The 16222-nt window shown below is 37.8% G+C and overlaps 1 protein-coding gene across 2 annotated transcripts in view; it reads left to right on the top strand.

Moving 5' to 3' along the window:
- The window catches only part of CDK13 (cyclin dependent kinase 13), a 110325-nt gene that overhangs the window by 16477 nt on the left and 77626 nt on the right, over nt 1-16222 (top strand). For both annotated transcript variants that reach the window (XM_082846736.1, XM_082846735.1), the window contains exon 2: nt 12797-13456. In XM_082846736.1, coding sequence (XP_082702862.1) covers nt 12797-13456 — 660 coding nt within the window. The remainder of the gene's footprint in view (nt 1-12796; nt 13457-16222) is intronic.

Genomic DNA, 16222 nt, shown 5'->3' with positions numbered 1-16222 from the left:
TTAACTAAATGTAATTCTGTCTCCTAAATCTTCTTAGTTTAAGTAGAATTTTATCAGTGGACCTATGCCTATTAGTTAACTAGCTGGGTATCAGTTACCCAAAGCATTCTGCTAGTATTTGCAGACATTCAGAGAAGTAGATAACTTGTTCTTTACTTTTATTAATCACTTCAGTAAATATCTTTTAACCTCTTATTATATGCCAGACATAGTTTTAGGCACTGGGGTTATAGTGGTAAATAAGACATTGGTGGAGAAGAGAGGTGTGTATGTGCTAATTTGTCTTTCTAATTTATCAACCTCACTATGAAGTTGATAATTAAATGGAGACCTAAATGACAAGCGTCAGCTATGTGATGATCTAAGCATCCCAGGAAGATAAAAAACAACGTTTTAAGGTATCAAATCAAGAAGAAGTGTGACTTTCATTTTCTTTTTTCTCATTTTTTAAAAAATTGAAGTATAATTTATTTACAATGCTGTGTTAGTTTCAGGTGTACAGCAAAGTGATTCTGTTATACATCTCTGTCTCTGTCTCTATCTCTATATATCTGTTCTCATTCAGCTTCTTTTCCATTATAGCTTATTATAAGATATTGAATATAGTTCCCTGTGCTATACAGTAGGTCCTTATTGTTTATCTATTTTATATACAGTAGCGTGTATCTGTTAATCCCAAGCTCCCAATTTATCCCTCCCCTCCCTTTCCCCTTTGGTAGTTTGTTTTCAATGTCTATGAGTCTGTTTCTGTTTTGTAAATAAGTTCATTTGTATCATTTTTTTTTAGATCGCATATAAGTGATATCATATGTTTGTCTTTCTTTTTCTGACTTAACCTCACTTAGTATGATCAGCTCTAGGTCCATCCATGCTGCTGCAAATGGCCTTATTTCATTCTTTTTTATAGTTGAGTAATATTCTGTTGTGTATACCTCATCTTCTTTATCAGTTCATCTGTTGACGGACATTTAGGTTGCAAAGCATGACCCTTTGAAGACACAGAAAAGAGGCTTGTGTGGCTGGAGCCTAGTGAGTGAAGGAGGGTATAATAAAGATGAGAGGCAATTTGGGTTTTGTGGATCACAAAAAAGATTTTTATTTTATTCTAAATGCATTGAGAAGCCATTGGAGAGTGTTAGGCGAAGGTGTGGTATAATCCAATTTATGTTTTTAAAAAACATAGACATAAAAATACAAGGCGGTATGTAACAAGTGTTATATGATTTCAGCAAATGAGAAGGTTACAGAGGAGATGGGACTTTACCTTGACCCATAAAGACAGATAAGATTTAAATAAATGGAGGGGAAGGGTGTAGTATGGTGTGGTAACAATAAATAATGCCTGGCTTTAAACTGGAAGACTTGCTCTTGAGTATTGACTCTACCTTTTCATAGCTCCTGGCCTCTAAGTAAATTTCTTGACCCTCTTTATCTTAGTTCTTCCATCTGCTTTCTCTATGCCTTGGTTGATACAAAGAGCAAGTCAAATGAAAAATGCCTATAAAAGTATTTTGTAAACTGTGGGTGTCAGTGTGGTATGCTTGTTTATTTAATAAAAGACTACCATCTGTGTGTTCTTACGTTAAGGGTTGTGGAGTGATACAAAAATGAATTAGATCTGGTGTTTGTACCTTAAAGAGGATATAGTGTAGTAGATAATGTGGTAACGTCTAAAGTGCAGTGTTACGAATGATAAAGATCTTAAGAAGGATGTAGATAAGGTGCTATAGGGATTCAAAGAAAGGAGAGCTTGCTTTTTTCTTGGAGTTGGTGGTACGGCTTTATGAAGAAGGAAGGACTCTTGAACTAGGCCTTGAAAGGTGGATAGGACTTCAATAGAAGATGGAGAAGAGGATAATCTCAGTGGGTCAATCTGTGGGAGTAACGGTGTGGAGCATTAGGCAAATTCAGAACTTGATAAGGAAAGGTAGGTTAGGACCAGACAGATTATGCAGCACGTTAATACTAGACTAAGGAAGGTGAATTCTATTCAGTAGGAGTACTACCAGCAAATATTTATTGAGCATCTGCCAGTGCCAGGTCTGTGCTAGTCAGGGCTATGAGAATTCAGTGATCTCAGTTTAGTTGGGGAAGACAGATTATTATTTTAATGAAATGTGAATGAAGTGTTGTAGGATCATAGTTCAAGGAACATCTGCAGCTGCCTGGCATAATAAGGGGAGGCTTTATAGAGGTGTGGTAGACATTTGTGCTTTGCTATGAAGTATCCCTTTGCTTAGCAGATAAAATAGGGAAAGAGAGAAACATGAGAGAAACATTCTAGACCTGACACTTTATGTGCTTTGGGATGGCTGGACAAGGTTTTGTGTGCAGTGCAAGGCTATGAAGAATTTTGATAGAGGGTAACTGAAAGATTCAGGTGGCAGTAGATTGGAAAAGGTAGAGACTCGAGGTGGGGAAACTGGTAAGGAGACTGTTACACTGGGCAAAGTAAAAGATGAGGTAGGACCTCATGTGAAATAGTAGCTAAGGGGATAAAGAGCCTCGAAAATTGGAGACATGCTTGAGATGCAGAATTGACAGGACTTGGAGATCAGTTGGATACGGGAGAAGGGAGGAAAGGGATCAGGTGGAATATAGAATGACTTCTGGATTTCTGCTACTTCAGTGGATACCATTGCCTGAGGATAGGGTATATTTAAGGAGAAAGCGGGTGGATTTGGAGAGGAAGCCTAATAGCTTCAGCTGTATTGTGTTGAAGGTGCATTTAGGATATTTGGGAGGGGTGGAGGATGACTTCGGGGGGTAATCAATGTTTAGGTGATAATTTAAGCCATACATATGTATGAATTAAGTTATCATGGGGACGTGGGAGAATGGATATAATGAAGAAGAGGAACCTTAAGGAGCACTGAGAAATGGCCATAGAAGTAAAAAAACAATCAGGAAAAAAACGGTAGTGGAAGTGGTTAGAAAGTGTTTTTTAAGGGTATAGTCAACATTGTCATCATAGATATTGATATTTTTCTTTCCTTTTCCCTTTATTTTTCCTCCAGAGGTAGGTCATTGATCACCTCAATAATTACAGTGAGGACATATAAGCCAGATTAGAGTGGTTTGAGGAGTATGTGGGGTGGATGAGAATTTGACTGTAATTGGAAGGAGGCATAAAGATACAATATCAAGGTGCCATTTATTGCTTGTTTTTTCTTGTCTGTTTTTAAAGATCTTAGAGTCTTGAGTTATTTATTTCCTGAGGGGAAATAGTGAATAGACAGCAAAAGGTTGAAGTCACAAGTAATGGAGTAGCCCTAGAGGAGCCTAGCATAGAGCATCTCATCTCCTCCTCCCTAGAGGAGCCTAGCATAGAGCATCTCAAACTATAATGGGGATTTTGTTGAAATGCAGATTCTGAATCAGAAGGTCTGGGTTGGGGCCTGAGATACAGCATTTCTCATAAACTCCCAGATGAAGCTGATGCTGCTTTGGTTTGTGGGCCAAACTCTGAAGTAAGGATCTAGAGAATATGGGATTGAAAGTATTATTACAGGAGTTAGCCTTAGATATAAAGAGGAACACCTCTGCTCTGAGATCAGGTGGAATATAAAGTGGATGGAGGTACAGATTAAGTTTGCAGGCAGGGCGGAGCAACTAAGCCCATGTGCCACAGCTACTGAGCCTGCGCTCTAGAGCCCGCCAGCCACAACTACTGAGCCCACGTGCCACAACTATTGAAGCCCGTGTGCCTAGAGCCCGTGCTCCGCAACAAGACAAGCTACTGCAGTGAGAGGCCCGCGCACCGCAACAAAGAGTAGCCCCCGCTCGCCGCAGCTAGAGAAAGCCCTCGCGCGTGCAGCAACGAAGACTCAATGCAGCCAAAATAAAAAAAAAAAAGTTTGCAGGCAGGAAACATACCCGATAACCTTTGTTTTTTTCTGTGAAAAAGAAGTAAAGTGATTTTAAGAAAGACTTTGGGAATATTGTGAGCTTGAAGAAGGTGTGAAGGTTTAGAATAGTTACTAAAAAGAGAGTGAATTTGAGACATGTAATAATCACTGAAAAGTGAGGATTAGTGTGGTTATGGTGTCTGTAGAAATAATTGGGGCAAGGAGAGATTTGATTTAAAGAGATCAGTTATTTTTAAGATGATAAGGTAACCTAGAGGAGAGGTAATGAGGTCTGAAATAGAACAGTGGCCTTGAGAATAGAAGAGGAAGATGTGAATAATGGCCCCCTCAAAGATGTCCATGTGAACCTGTGATATGTTACTTTACTTGGCAAAAGGGACCTTTGTAGATTAAAATAGGGATCCTGGAGATGGAGAGATTATCCTGGATTGTAGGTCCTATGTAAACACAAGGGTCTTTGTAAAAGGAAGCAGGAAAGTCAGGGTCAGAAAAGGCCATGTGATGATAGAAGCAGAGGGAGAGAGGAAATGTGATGATGGAAGGACCATGAACCAAAGTCAGATGATGTGGGACCATGAACCAAGGAACGAACAGTCTTTAGAAGCTGGAAAGGGTAAGGAAACAGATTTTCCCAAGACTGTAGAAGGAACAAAGCCCTGGTGACATGTTGATCTTAGCCCAGTGAGACTGATTTTGGACTTTTGACTTCCAGAACTGTAAGATAATACATTTGTGTTGTTTAAGCCACTAAATCTGTGGATAATTTTTTACAGCAGGAATAGGAAACATACAAGGAATTATGGATGTAAGGGAATGTAGAGTTAGAATCAATAAAATGAGACAGTTGATGGCATGTGGTATGGGCAGCAGAAAACTGGGAAGATTTCTAAGCTGGGTAAATGGGTAGAGGAGAGTGGTGAAATTAAAAATACAGAATGGCAGGGAGCAGATTTTAGAGGAAAGTGTTCACTTTGCATGTAAGTCTGGATTAGATACAGATTAGTTTTGAAACAAGGGGTAAATTTAAGAGGCTGCCATAGTACTGTTAAACTTAATAGAGCTGTTATAATACTAATGCATGGCAAATTTTACAGGAATATTTAGAGTTTTGACTGAGACAGTGACTAAAGGGATGATTGAGAGAGACCGGTTTTTGAAAAATAATGCCACGTTATATTTATATAGTGCTTGTTTTCACTTTGGGAATCATTCCTCCCCACCCCCCAGTTTGTTGAGATATAATTGACAAAATTGTAATATATTTCAGGTGTCAACAGTGATGACTTGATATATATGTATACATTGTGAGAGGCGTCTCACAATCAAGTTAACACATTCATCACCTCACATATTTACCTCTTTTTTTTTGGGGGGTAAGAATACTTAAGTTCAACTCTCTTAGCAAATTACTTCTAATTATACAACACTGTGTTATCAGCTATAGTCACCATGTTATATACATTAGGTTCTTAGACCTTATTCATCTTTTTTTTTTAATATTTATTTGGTTGCACTGGGTCTAAGTTGTGGTAGGTGGGCTCCTCAGTTGCAGCTCCAGGACTCCTTAGTTGCAGCTTGCCAGCTCCTTAGTTGCGGCACGTGGGCTACTTAGTTGTGGCATTGAAACTCTTAGTTGCAGCATGCATGTGGGGATCTAGTTCGCTGCCCTGGGCTTGAAGCCAGGCCCCCTGCATTGGGAGCATGGAGTCTTACCCACTGTACCACCAGGGAAGTCCTGACCTTATTCATCTTAAAACTGAAATTTGTACCTTTTTACCAACCTGTCCCCATTTCCCCCACCCTCTAGCCCCTGGCAATCACCCTTCTCTTCTATCTTCCTTTGAGTTTGACTTTTTTTGTTTTTTTAAGATTCTATATATAAGTGATACCATGCAGTATTTGTCTTTCCTGGCTTATTTCACGTAGCATAACACTCTCCAGGTTCATCTGTGTTGTCACAAATGGCAGGATTTCCTTCTTTTTTTAAGGCTGCATAATATTAAACACATGCCCACATTTTCTTTATCCATTCATCTATTCATAAACACTTAAGATTGTTTCCATATCTTGGCTCTTATGAATAGTACTGCAGTGAACATGGGGGTACAGGCATATCTCGTTTTATTGTGCTTCTCAGACACTGTGTTTTTTACAAACTGAAGGTTTGTGGCAACCCTGCATTGAACAAGTCTGTTGGTGCCATTTTCCCAACAGCATTAATTTCTAAAATTAAGGTATGTACACTGTTTTTTTAGGCATAATGCTATTGCACACTTAAAAGACTATAGTATGGTGTAAACATAGCTTTTTATGTGCTGGGAAACCAAAAACTTTGTGTGACTTGCTTTATTGCAAATTTGCTTTATTGCGGTGGTATGCCTGTACAGATATTTCTTTGAGGTAGTGATTTCATATCCTCCGGATGTATACCCAGAAGTGGATTGCCAATAGTTGTATTTTTTGACTTCTAGATTCGCTTCCACATGGTTTTCTATGGTGGCTGTGTCAATTTACATTCCTAACAACAGTGTACCAGGGTTCCCTTTTCTCTGCATTCTCACCAGCATTTGTTATCTCTTGCCTTTTGATAATAAACATTCAAGCAGGTATGTGGAGGTATCTCATTGTGGAATTGCGTTTCCCTGATGATTAGTGATATTGAGCACCTTTTCAGGTACCTGTTAGCCATTTGGATGTGTTGCAAAGTCTCTTCAGGTCCTTTGCCCACTTTTAATTTTAAACAAATGTTTTTTAAAATTAACTAATTAATTAATTTTTGGCTGTGCCGCATGGCATGTGGGATCTTAGTTCCCTGATCAGGAATTGAACCCACACCCCCTGCATTGGAAGTACAGAGTCTCAACCACTGGACCACCAGGGAAGTCCCCTTTGCCCACTTTTTAATTGGTTCATTTGCTTTTTTTGCTCTCTGAGTTGTATGAGTTCCTTGTATATTTTGAGATTTATTTATTTATTTATTTTTGGCTACGTCCGGTCTTAGTTGCAGCATGCGGGATCTTTGTTGCATCGTGTGGGCTTCTCACTAGTTGTGGTGTGTGGGTTTTCTCTTCTCTAGTTGTGGCACACAGGCTACAGGGCGCGTGGGCTCTGTAGTTGTGGCACGCGGGTTCCAGAGCGCATGGGCTCTGTAGTTTGCGACACACAGGCTGTCTAGTTGAGGTGCGCGAGCTTAGTTGCCCCGCTTCATGTGGGATCCCAGCTTCCTGACCAGGGATCGAACCCATGTCCCCTGCATTGTAAGGCAGATTCTTTACCACTGGACCACCAGGGAATCCCCTTTGTATATTTTGGATATAAACTCCTTATCAAAAATATTTTCTCCTGTTCTATAGGTTGATTTTTTGTTTTGTTGGTGGTTTCCTTTGCTGTGCATAAGTTTTTTAGTTTGATGTAGTCCCACTTGTTTATTTTTGCTTTTGATAAACCTTTGCCAAGATCAGTATCAAAGAGTTTACCCCCTTCTTTTTCTTCTAGGAGTTTTATGATTTCAAATCTTATGTTCAAGTCTTTAATCCATTTTGAGTTGATTTTTTGTATGTGGTTTAAAATAGGGGCCCAGTCTTATTCTTTTGCGTATGGCTATCCAGCTTTTCCGATGCCATTTATTGAAGAGATCATCCTTTTCTCGTTGTATATTCTTGACTCCTTTGTAGAAAATTAATTGGCCATATGTGCATGGGTTTATTTCTGGACTCCAGTTTGTTCCATTGGTCCATGTCTCATACTGTTTTGATTACTGTAACTTTGTAATATACTTTGAAATCAGAAAGTTGATGCTTCTAACTCTGTTCTTCTTTTTCAAGATTGCTCTTGCTGTTCAGGGTCTTTTGTGGTTCCATATGATTTTTAGGGTTTTTTTCCTATTTTTGTGAAAAATGCCATTGGAATTTTGATAGGGATTCCATTGAATTTGTAGATTACTTTGGGTAGTATGGACATTTTAATAATTCTTCCAATTCATGAGAATGGAATATCTTTCTGTATATTTCTTTTTGAATTTCTTTCATCTCCTTGGTTAAATTTATTCTGAAGTACTTTATTCTTTTTGATACTTTTATAAATGGGATTGTTTTCTTATTTTGTCTTTCCAACAGTTTGTCATTAGTGTATAGAAACACTACTGATTTTGTATCCTGTAACTTTACTGAAATTGTTTATTCTAACAGGTGTTTGATGGAGTCTTTAAAGGGTTTTCTGTCTGTAAGTTCATGTCCTCTGCAAACAAAGAACATTTTCCTTTTCACTTTTTGATTTTGATGCCTTTTATTTCTTTTTCTTGCCTAATTGCTATGTCTAGGACTTCCAATACTGTGTTGGATAAAAGTGATAAGAGTGGGCATCATTATCTTATTCCTGATCTTAGAGAAAAGTTTTCAGTTTTTCACTGTTGAGTATAATATTAGCTGTGGGCTTGTCATATCTAGCGTTTATTGTGTTGAGGTGTGTTCCTTCTGTGCTCAATCTGTTTAGTTTTTATTTTTATTTAATTAAATTTTTTTTATTGGAGTATAGTTGATTTACAATGTTGTGTTAGTTTCTACTGTACAGCAAAATGAATCAGTTATACATACACATATATCTACTGTTTTTTAGATTCTTTTCCCATATAGGTCATTACAGAGTATTGAATAGAGTTCCCTGTGCTATACAGTAGGTCCTTATTAGTTACCTGTTTTATATATAGTAGTGTGTATATGTCAGTCCCAATCTCCCAATTTATCCCTCCCCCCCTTTCCCCTCTAGTAACCATATGTTTTGTTTTTATAGTGAAAGGATGTTGAATTTTATCAAACGCTTTTTCTGCATTTGTTGAGATACTCATATGATTTTTATCCTTCATTTTATTAATGTGGTATATCACATTTATTGATTTGCGTATGTTGAACCATCCTTGCATGGGAATCACTTTCATACCTTTATGGGGGCTTAGCAACAAGATTTGAATGGACATAGCTACTATTAGCATGTGAAATAAGCAGGGTAGAAAAATTAGGCTAAAAAATATTGTGCATAGTGACTACCATAGGAGACATCACATGCATTGAACGTTTCCACCATCCCAGAAATTTCTATTGGATACTGCTCTTACATATTATTTTATATAATGAGGGATTGAATATTATTATAGTAAAACTTTTAAGAATCAGTGTTTGCTAATTAGGCACAATTGCAGAAGACCTGGACTCTTGGAGAGATTGTGTGATATAGTCGAGTGAACAGTACACCATGCTCTCTCTCTAAGGAACACTAACCGAATTAACAGTGAGCACTAACCAGTTGGGTTTTAGATACTGGATTTTTTATCCTGGTTCTGCTTTTTTTTTTTTTTAATTTATCTATTTTATTTTATTATTTATATTTGGCTGCATTGGGTTTTCATTGCTGCCCGCAGGCTTTCTCTAGTTGCGGTGAGCGGGGGCTACTCTTCGTTGCACTGCACAGGCTTCTCATTGTGGTGGCTTCTCTTGTTGCGGAGTATGGGCTCTAGGTGTGCCGGCTTCGGTAGTTGTGGCACGTGGGCTCGGTAGTTGTGGCACGCAGGCTCGGTAGTTTTGGCACACGGGCTTAGTTGCTCTGTGGCATGTGGGATCTTCCTGGACCAGGGCTCAAACCCGTGTACCCTGCATTGGCAGGTGGATTCTTAACCACTGTGCCACCAGGGAAGCCCCCTGGTTCTGCTTTGAGTTGTATGAATTTGCGAAAGCTTGTAAAAAGATTCTGTAATTTCTTTTTTTTTTTAATTAAAAATTTTATTTATTTATTTATGACCATGTTGGGTCTTTGTTGCTGTGCGCGGGCTTTCTCTAGTTGTGGCGAGTGGGAGCTACTCTTCATTGCGGTGTGTGGGCTTCTCATTGTGGTGGCTTCTTTTGTTGTGGAACACGGGCTCTGGGCGTGCGGGCTTCAGTAGTTGTGGCATGCGGCTGCAGTAGTTGTGGCTCGCGGGCTCTAGAGTGCAGGCTCAGTAGTTGTGGCGCATGGGCTTAGTTGCTCTGCAGCATGTGGGATCTTCCCAGGCCAGGGCTTGAACCTGTGTCCCCTGCATTGGCAGGCAGATTCTTAACCACTGCGCCACCAGGGAAGCCCCATGATTCTGTAACATCTTAAAAACATTCAAAACAAACAAGAAACAGCTAATATATGGTCACTGTAAATTTTACAGCACAGAAATATTAGAAAAAACATTTTTAAAAAGAAGAAAAATCTTACCTATAAAACAAGGATGTGCTATCTACCATCCACTTAAGTTCTTTTTATAAGACATGACATAATTCATTATGTAGTCTTAGAGATCCACTTCTCTCTTACTCTCATAACTTTGTATGGCTGAAGTGTTAGATCATTAGTAAGAATAACCTAAACTTGAGTTTTGTGTTTTTATTTAATTTTAGATTCCCAAAATATGTTTGTTATAAATAGTAAATATGTAATTGAAATTGATTAGCAAATATGCAATACCTGAGAGAATACAAGTTTACTAGGGCAGGAAATTTGAAAAGTTAAGGAAGTTTTTAAGAGAAATAGAAAAATTGGAGAAGAACGGAGTGTGTGTCTAGAAGAATTGCAGTTGGTTTAGGGATCAAATACCATAAAAATGTCATTTCTGAAATATGTATTTTATAGGTCAAAAATTTTTGTCTTTACTGATAACTTTCTTATCTAGATTCTGTGCAGAAGAGAATAAGAATTTAATAGGCCAGAGGAGTTACTTGTGTTGGGATTTTATCTTTGTATCTGTTTTCTTAAGTAAAGTTTACTGATTATAAATTTCTTAGTTAAATATTATTTCTGTGTCTGTATGAAGCTGATGACCAGAATCTTGCTAGTGTGGGAAAGTTAATTTAGGAAAAGTTCTGTGCTGTTACCTCTGATGAGACGACAGTCTCTTTGCTTTCTCCTGCTGTGATCAGGGGATAGTAACTTGACATAGCAGTCTTATTTTGAGGTCCAGGATTCTGAAGGCAAAGGAAATTAAAAGTGTGGCCAAGTGTTTCATATTATGACACTTTTTGTTCCTATATTAAAGTTATCCAAGATATTTTATAACCAACTTATTACTTTATATTTAGCTAAACATTTCCTCTCATTTCCATGAATAGTTGTAAGCTCATTGATGATTTTTATGATTGATGTATATGAATATTTGTTAAGCAAGTGTTAGATTAAAATGTTTACTAAACCAGTGTTCCTGTTAACCTAAAATAATGTTACATAAATACTTTATGTAAAGTATGGGGTTGGAAACACTAGCTCAGTGCTGAACACTAATTGGCCCTACGTACATTTTGAAATGTTTCTGAAAGAATAAGGGAGAAGTTGAATTTGTATTTGAGTTTATCCTAAATCTAACCATCATTTGTCTTCATACTAGAATTGTAAAATGTATTGGATAATATATATGTAATATATTACATAATATATTAATGCCAAATATAAACAAAAATTTCTGGTTCTTCCTTTTCTCTTCCCACTTTAATTATGGGTTCTTAGGAATTTCTTTGCTTCATTTACCAAATCCCCTACAAAATTTCAATAAGAACTATCTCCATGGTAGTGTGTTAATGTGTTGAATGTGACTCTGCATACTTTAGAATCAAAAGATCTGGGTTTAAGACCTGGCATACAGTTAGGTTCTAGAAGGTAACAGAATCCAACTCAGATGGTTTAAGAAACTTTAATGGAGGACTACAGAGATAGGGGTGGATTGAGAAAACTGACAAGGGATGTTTTCGTTAGTTACAGAGGGAAGCTCGAAGGGGCAAGGAAAATATAGTGTTATTAGAGCCTGGTGAGAGCTGTGGAGAAGGCAGTGCTTGACAGGAGCCATGGTGGTAGAGGGACAGATCTTCTGCCACAAAATGTGACCAATAGGAAGGAGGGAGCTGGAAAGAAATAATCCAGCTTTTCGCTGCCTTCTAATCTGCCAGTGATGGATAACACTGGAACCCAGAAGATGCATCTGTTGAGGTCAGCCTCCTTTGGGCCCAGGGTAGGGCAGAAGAGTATTGGAGGGATGGGGTAGTGGCAGTAAGATAATAACCAGTACAACTACTAATGAGATTGGGATTTGACTTCAGGTAATATTTTAGATTCAAGTTTTATCTACAAACTGCAGATACTTTACTGGGGTTGATGTGAGCATTAAGTGAGCCATATCAAATATGTCAAAGTACTCTAATAGTGCCTTGGTCTTATATTTTTTTAAAGTTTTGATAAGGTGTGGATTTGAAAAGCTCAGCTTCATTTCTGTTGGTGCTGTGCTGCACTTGTTTCATAGAAACTTTGGTTGCCACCATACTTTTGAATATACGTTAATTTTTGTGTTTTCCAGTGATTTTTGAGAAGTGAAATGAACAGTCATTGTTAGATAGTTACCAAGATTTAGACTTTTTCTTACTGCCTAATGACAGGTTTCATTTTTTTCACTCTTGGTGTAGACAGAGCACTACTTACTCCTGAACTTATGCATGGGGGGCTTTTGAGTTGTAGAAATTGTCTCCCTGGTAAAAGTTTGGTCAGACTTCACCCTGCTACTTCTACCATTGGTGTTGTCCTTGTTGACTGCTTCTATTTTCTTGAGACAGCAGTAATGCCTTGTCATAGTTTTTCCTCCTAATTCTTACAGTATTTCTTTTCATAGAGATCTCCTTTCATCCAGCCCCATCTTTGAGCATTTGTAGGCCAGACTGAGATCAAGAGTCTATTTTCAGGAAAAGTATAACCAGCAGATAATATTTTACTTAAAAGCACTTTCTGCTTTTAAAAAATTCTCTCACAAAAACTATATTATGGTTTGGAAATTAAGTAATTTCTATTTCATTTCACAGCCTCAAGTTAGGAGTTTTTGTACACTTCAAACTGAACTTTTCTGAGTTACTGACTAAATCTTAATTATTTTCCACCAGACGGTCTGCCAAATCCCGAAGCAGAAGCCCATACTCATCTAGGCATTCAAGATCTCGTAGCAGGCACAGATTGTCTAGATCCAGAAGTCGTCATTCTAGCATTTCTCCTAGCACACTAACTCTGAAGAGTAGCCTGGCAGCTGAATTGAACAAGAATAAAAAAGCACGAGCTGCAGAGGCAGCACGAGCTGCAGAGGCAGCGAAAGCTGCAGAAGCAGCTAAGGCTGCTGAGGCCGCTGCCAAAGCTGCCAAAGCTTCAAACACTTCTACACCTACCAAGGGGAACACAGAAACTGGTGCCAGTGCATCACAAACCAACCACGTGAAGGATGTGAAGAAACTTAAAATTGAGCATGCACCTTCTCCCTCAAGCAGTGGAACTTTAAAAAATGACAAGGCAAAAACAAAGCCACCTCTTCAGGTAGCAAAGGTGGATAATAATTTGATTGTAGATAAAGCCACCAAGAAAGCAGTTGTAGTTGGAAAGGAGGGTAAATCTGCTGTTACAAAGGAGGAACCAGTATCTCTTAAAGAGAAAACCAAACCACTTACACCAAGCATAGGAGCCAAGGAGAAGGAGCAACATGTGGCTTTAGTGACCTCTACCTTACCACCCTTACCTTTGCCTCCCATGCTGCCTGAAGATAAAGATGCTGATAGGTAAGTGCAAAAAATTTTGTCAGTGACTGTTTAAAGAAAAATCTAAGTTTGAAATGAGAAATTATTTGACCCCCACCAAAAAAATTTTATAATGACTTTTAGTAAGTGAATTAATTTTCTTTATTGTGTACAACTTAAAATGAAGCACATGGCTTGTAGGATGACAAAATTATAGCTTATGCTAAGAATTCCAGGTAAAAATTGCCATTGTCCTGGGATACAATGTATGTTTCAGCTTGAGCTTGAGAATTAGAAATGTTGGTGTTTTCTTTGGCTGAGTATTCCTTGGTGATCCTACCGGAGACAGGACATTTTATGAGAGAGTCTGTCCTGGTTGATAATAGCGTGTGTCTTGGTTATTCTAAGTGTTTTCATTGGCCTTATAAATTTATTACTTTAGGTGGCTTTATGAATACATCACTTTTTAGTGTTTTATTGACTTAATTTTTTGCAATTAGAGATTAATTACATATTACGGAAATGTGTTTATGCTTTCCTTTAAATTGTTTACACATTTCTGCTGTGAATGTTGGGGGTGTGGCTTGTACTTTATTTTGAAACATTTTTAAGAGGATGAAGGTAAGAGTAAATGTAAATGCAGTTCTAAGAATGTTTCTCAAATGTATGCTAGGATAGAAGCTTTATGCTGTTGTGTGTTATTTGCCAATTGACTTAAATTAACCTTTTTCATTCTTATTTTTATGAAGAAATTATAGCTGTTCCCCTCCCCTTCCCCTTTTTGTTAAAAAGCAACTATATGGTCAGTTTTCCTAAATGACATCTGAGAATTTGAAAACAAGTGGATAGAAATTCCATGTGGGCAGGTCTTGCAAGTGCTCACTTTGGCCAGCATTATGACAATTTTATAATTTCAAACAGAAAATAAAATATTGAATATAATTTCTGTGTTTCATGCCCTCTGAGGCATCTTTTTTCTACAATCAAAAATGTTGCTGAGGGACCCCATCCAATATGATCAGGTGTTATCCAGTTATACTATTCTAATTGTGGTATTTGCAGGTTTGACTGTTCTCTAGGAACACCAAAGGGTCATAAGAGTAGTGATTTGTAATTTTGATGACTCCTGGAATGGGCTGTCCAGGACAGAGAGGCATGAATGCAGAATTGAGTCACTTCATTAGTGAGAATAAGCCAGTTGCTGAGAATCTAGTGATTCTGGACCAGTGAGACTGGTTGTTCTCTACTTTATTTTTCATATGTGCTACAGGGGTAAATTTTTAGTGGTGATGTTTTTAAGAATTCAGGATGTGCCCAGGTGACTGCTTATTAAGGAGGATATTCTTTCTGCATCTGTTTTTAACAAGATGGTGGCACATTTCATACTTGGCCATTAACAAAATTTTTTTGACCCACCTTCTTTTCTGTCTTTTCTCTTTTATTGTGTCTTTGCTCTTTTTGCTTTGAAAGTGTTTGTATGTTTCAAGCATATTGAAGTTTTTTAAGACTCCTGAGTACTACTGCTGACATGTGCGGCCAAAGATTGATTCAACATCACTTATAGCCACTCTTCTTTTTTTTTAAATTTTATTATGTGTATATATTTTTAACATCTTTATTGGAGTATAATTGCTTTACAATGGTGTGTCAGTTTCTGCTTTATAACAAAATGAATCAGCTATACATATACATATATCGCCATATCTCCTCCCTCTTGCGTCTTCCTCCCTCCCTCCCTGTCCCACCCCTCTAGGTGGTCACAAACCACTGAGCCGATCTCCCTGTGCTATGTGGCTGCTTCCCACTAGCCATCTGTTTTACATTTGGTAGTGTATATATGTCCATGCCACTCTCTCACTTTGTCCCAACTTACCCTTCCCCCTCCCCGTGTCCTCAAGTCCATTCTCTACGTCTGCATCTCTATTCCTGTCCTGCCCCTAGGTTCATCAGAACCATTTTTTTTTCTTTTTTAGATTCCATATATATGTGTTGGCATACGATATTTGTTTTTCTCTTTCTGACTTACTTCACTCTGTATGACAGACTCTCGGTCCATCCACCTCACTACAAATAACTCAATTTCGTTTCTTTCTATGGCTGAGTAATATTCCATTGTATATATGTGCCACATCTTCTTTATCCATTCCTCTGTCAGTGGACACTTAGGTGGCTTCCATGTCCTGTCTTGTAAATAGAGCTGCAATGAACATTGAGCCACTCTTCTTTTTGATGCTCCAAATTTGATGGTCTGAAATTTGGCCAGTGGGAACTCCTTTATGCTAACTCCTTTGTCCTTTTGATATGACTCATTTTATTTTTGAGTGCTTCCTTGCTTCCTAGCCAAACAATATCTTTTAGGCTCGCTTTGAACTTTGCTTCTCTCCCAGCCCTGGAATCCATTACTCTCCGAAAATCATAAGATAGACTGTTAACTATATGTTTACATGTAATAAATCATTTTTATTAAAATTAGGATCATACCATGCACAATATTCCTTCACTTCTTTTTTTTTTTATTTTAATGTGTTGGAGATCTTTCCAGGTTGGTAGAGATAGGTTCAATATTCCTATACATGGAAGTGGATACATCACTCTCTTATTAACTATTCTGTTGATTAATGGATACTTAGATTTATAATTGTTTGCTATTAAGTTCTCCTTATACATTAATATTTTATGTACATGTGAGCAATTTTTATAGGATAGTTGTGAGGTCAAAGTATCCACATTTAAAAATTTGATGGAAACTGCCAAATTGAATCTTAGTAAGATTGTGTACCAATTTATGCACCCAAGTGTATGAAATTG

Source organism: Leucopleurus acutus, assembly GCF_964270905.1.
Source record: "Leucopleurus acutus genome assembly, chromosome: 9".
Classification (NCBI taxonomy): Eukaryota; Metazoa; Chordata; class Mammalia; order Artiodactyla; family Delphinidae; genus Leucopleurus; species Leucopleurus acutus.
Note: the sequence above shows the minus strand (reverse complement) of the source record. Positions and strands in the feature narration are given on the sequence as shown.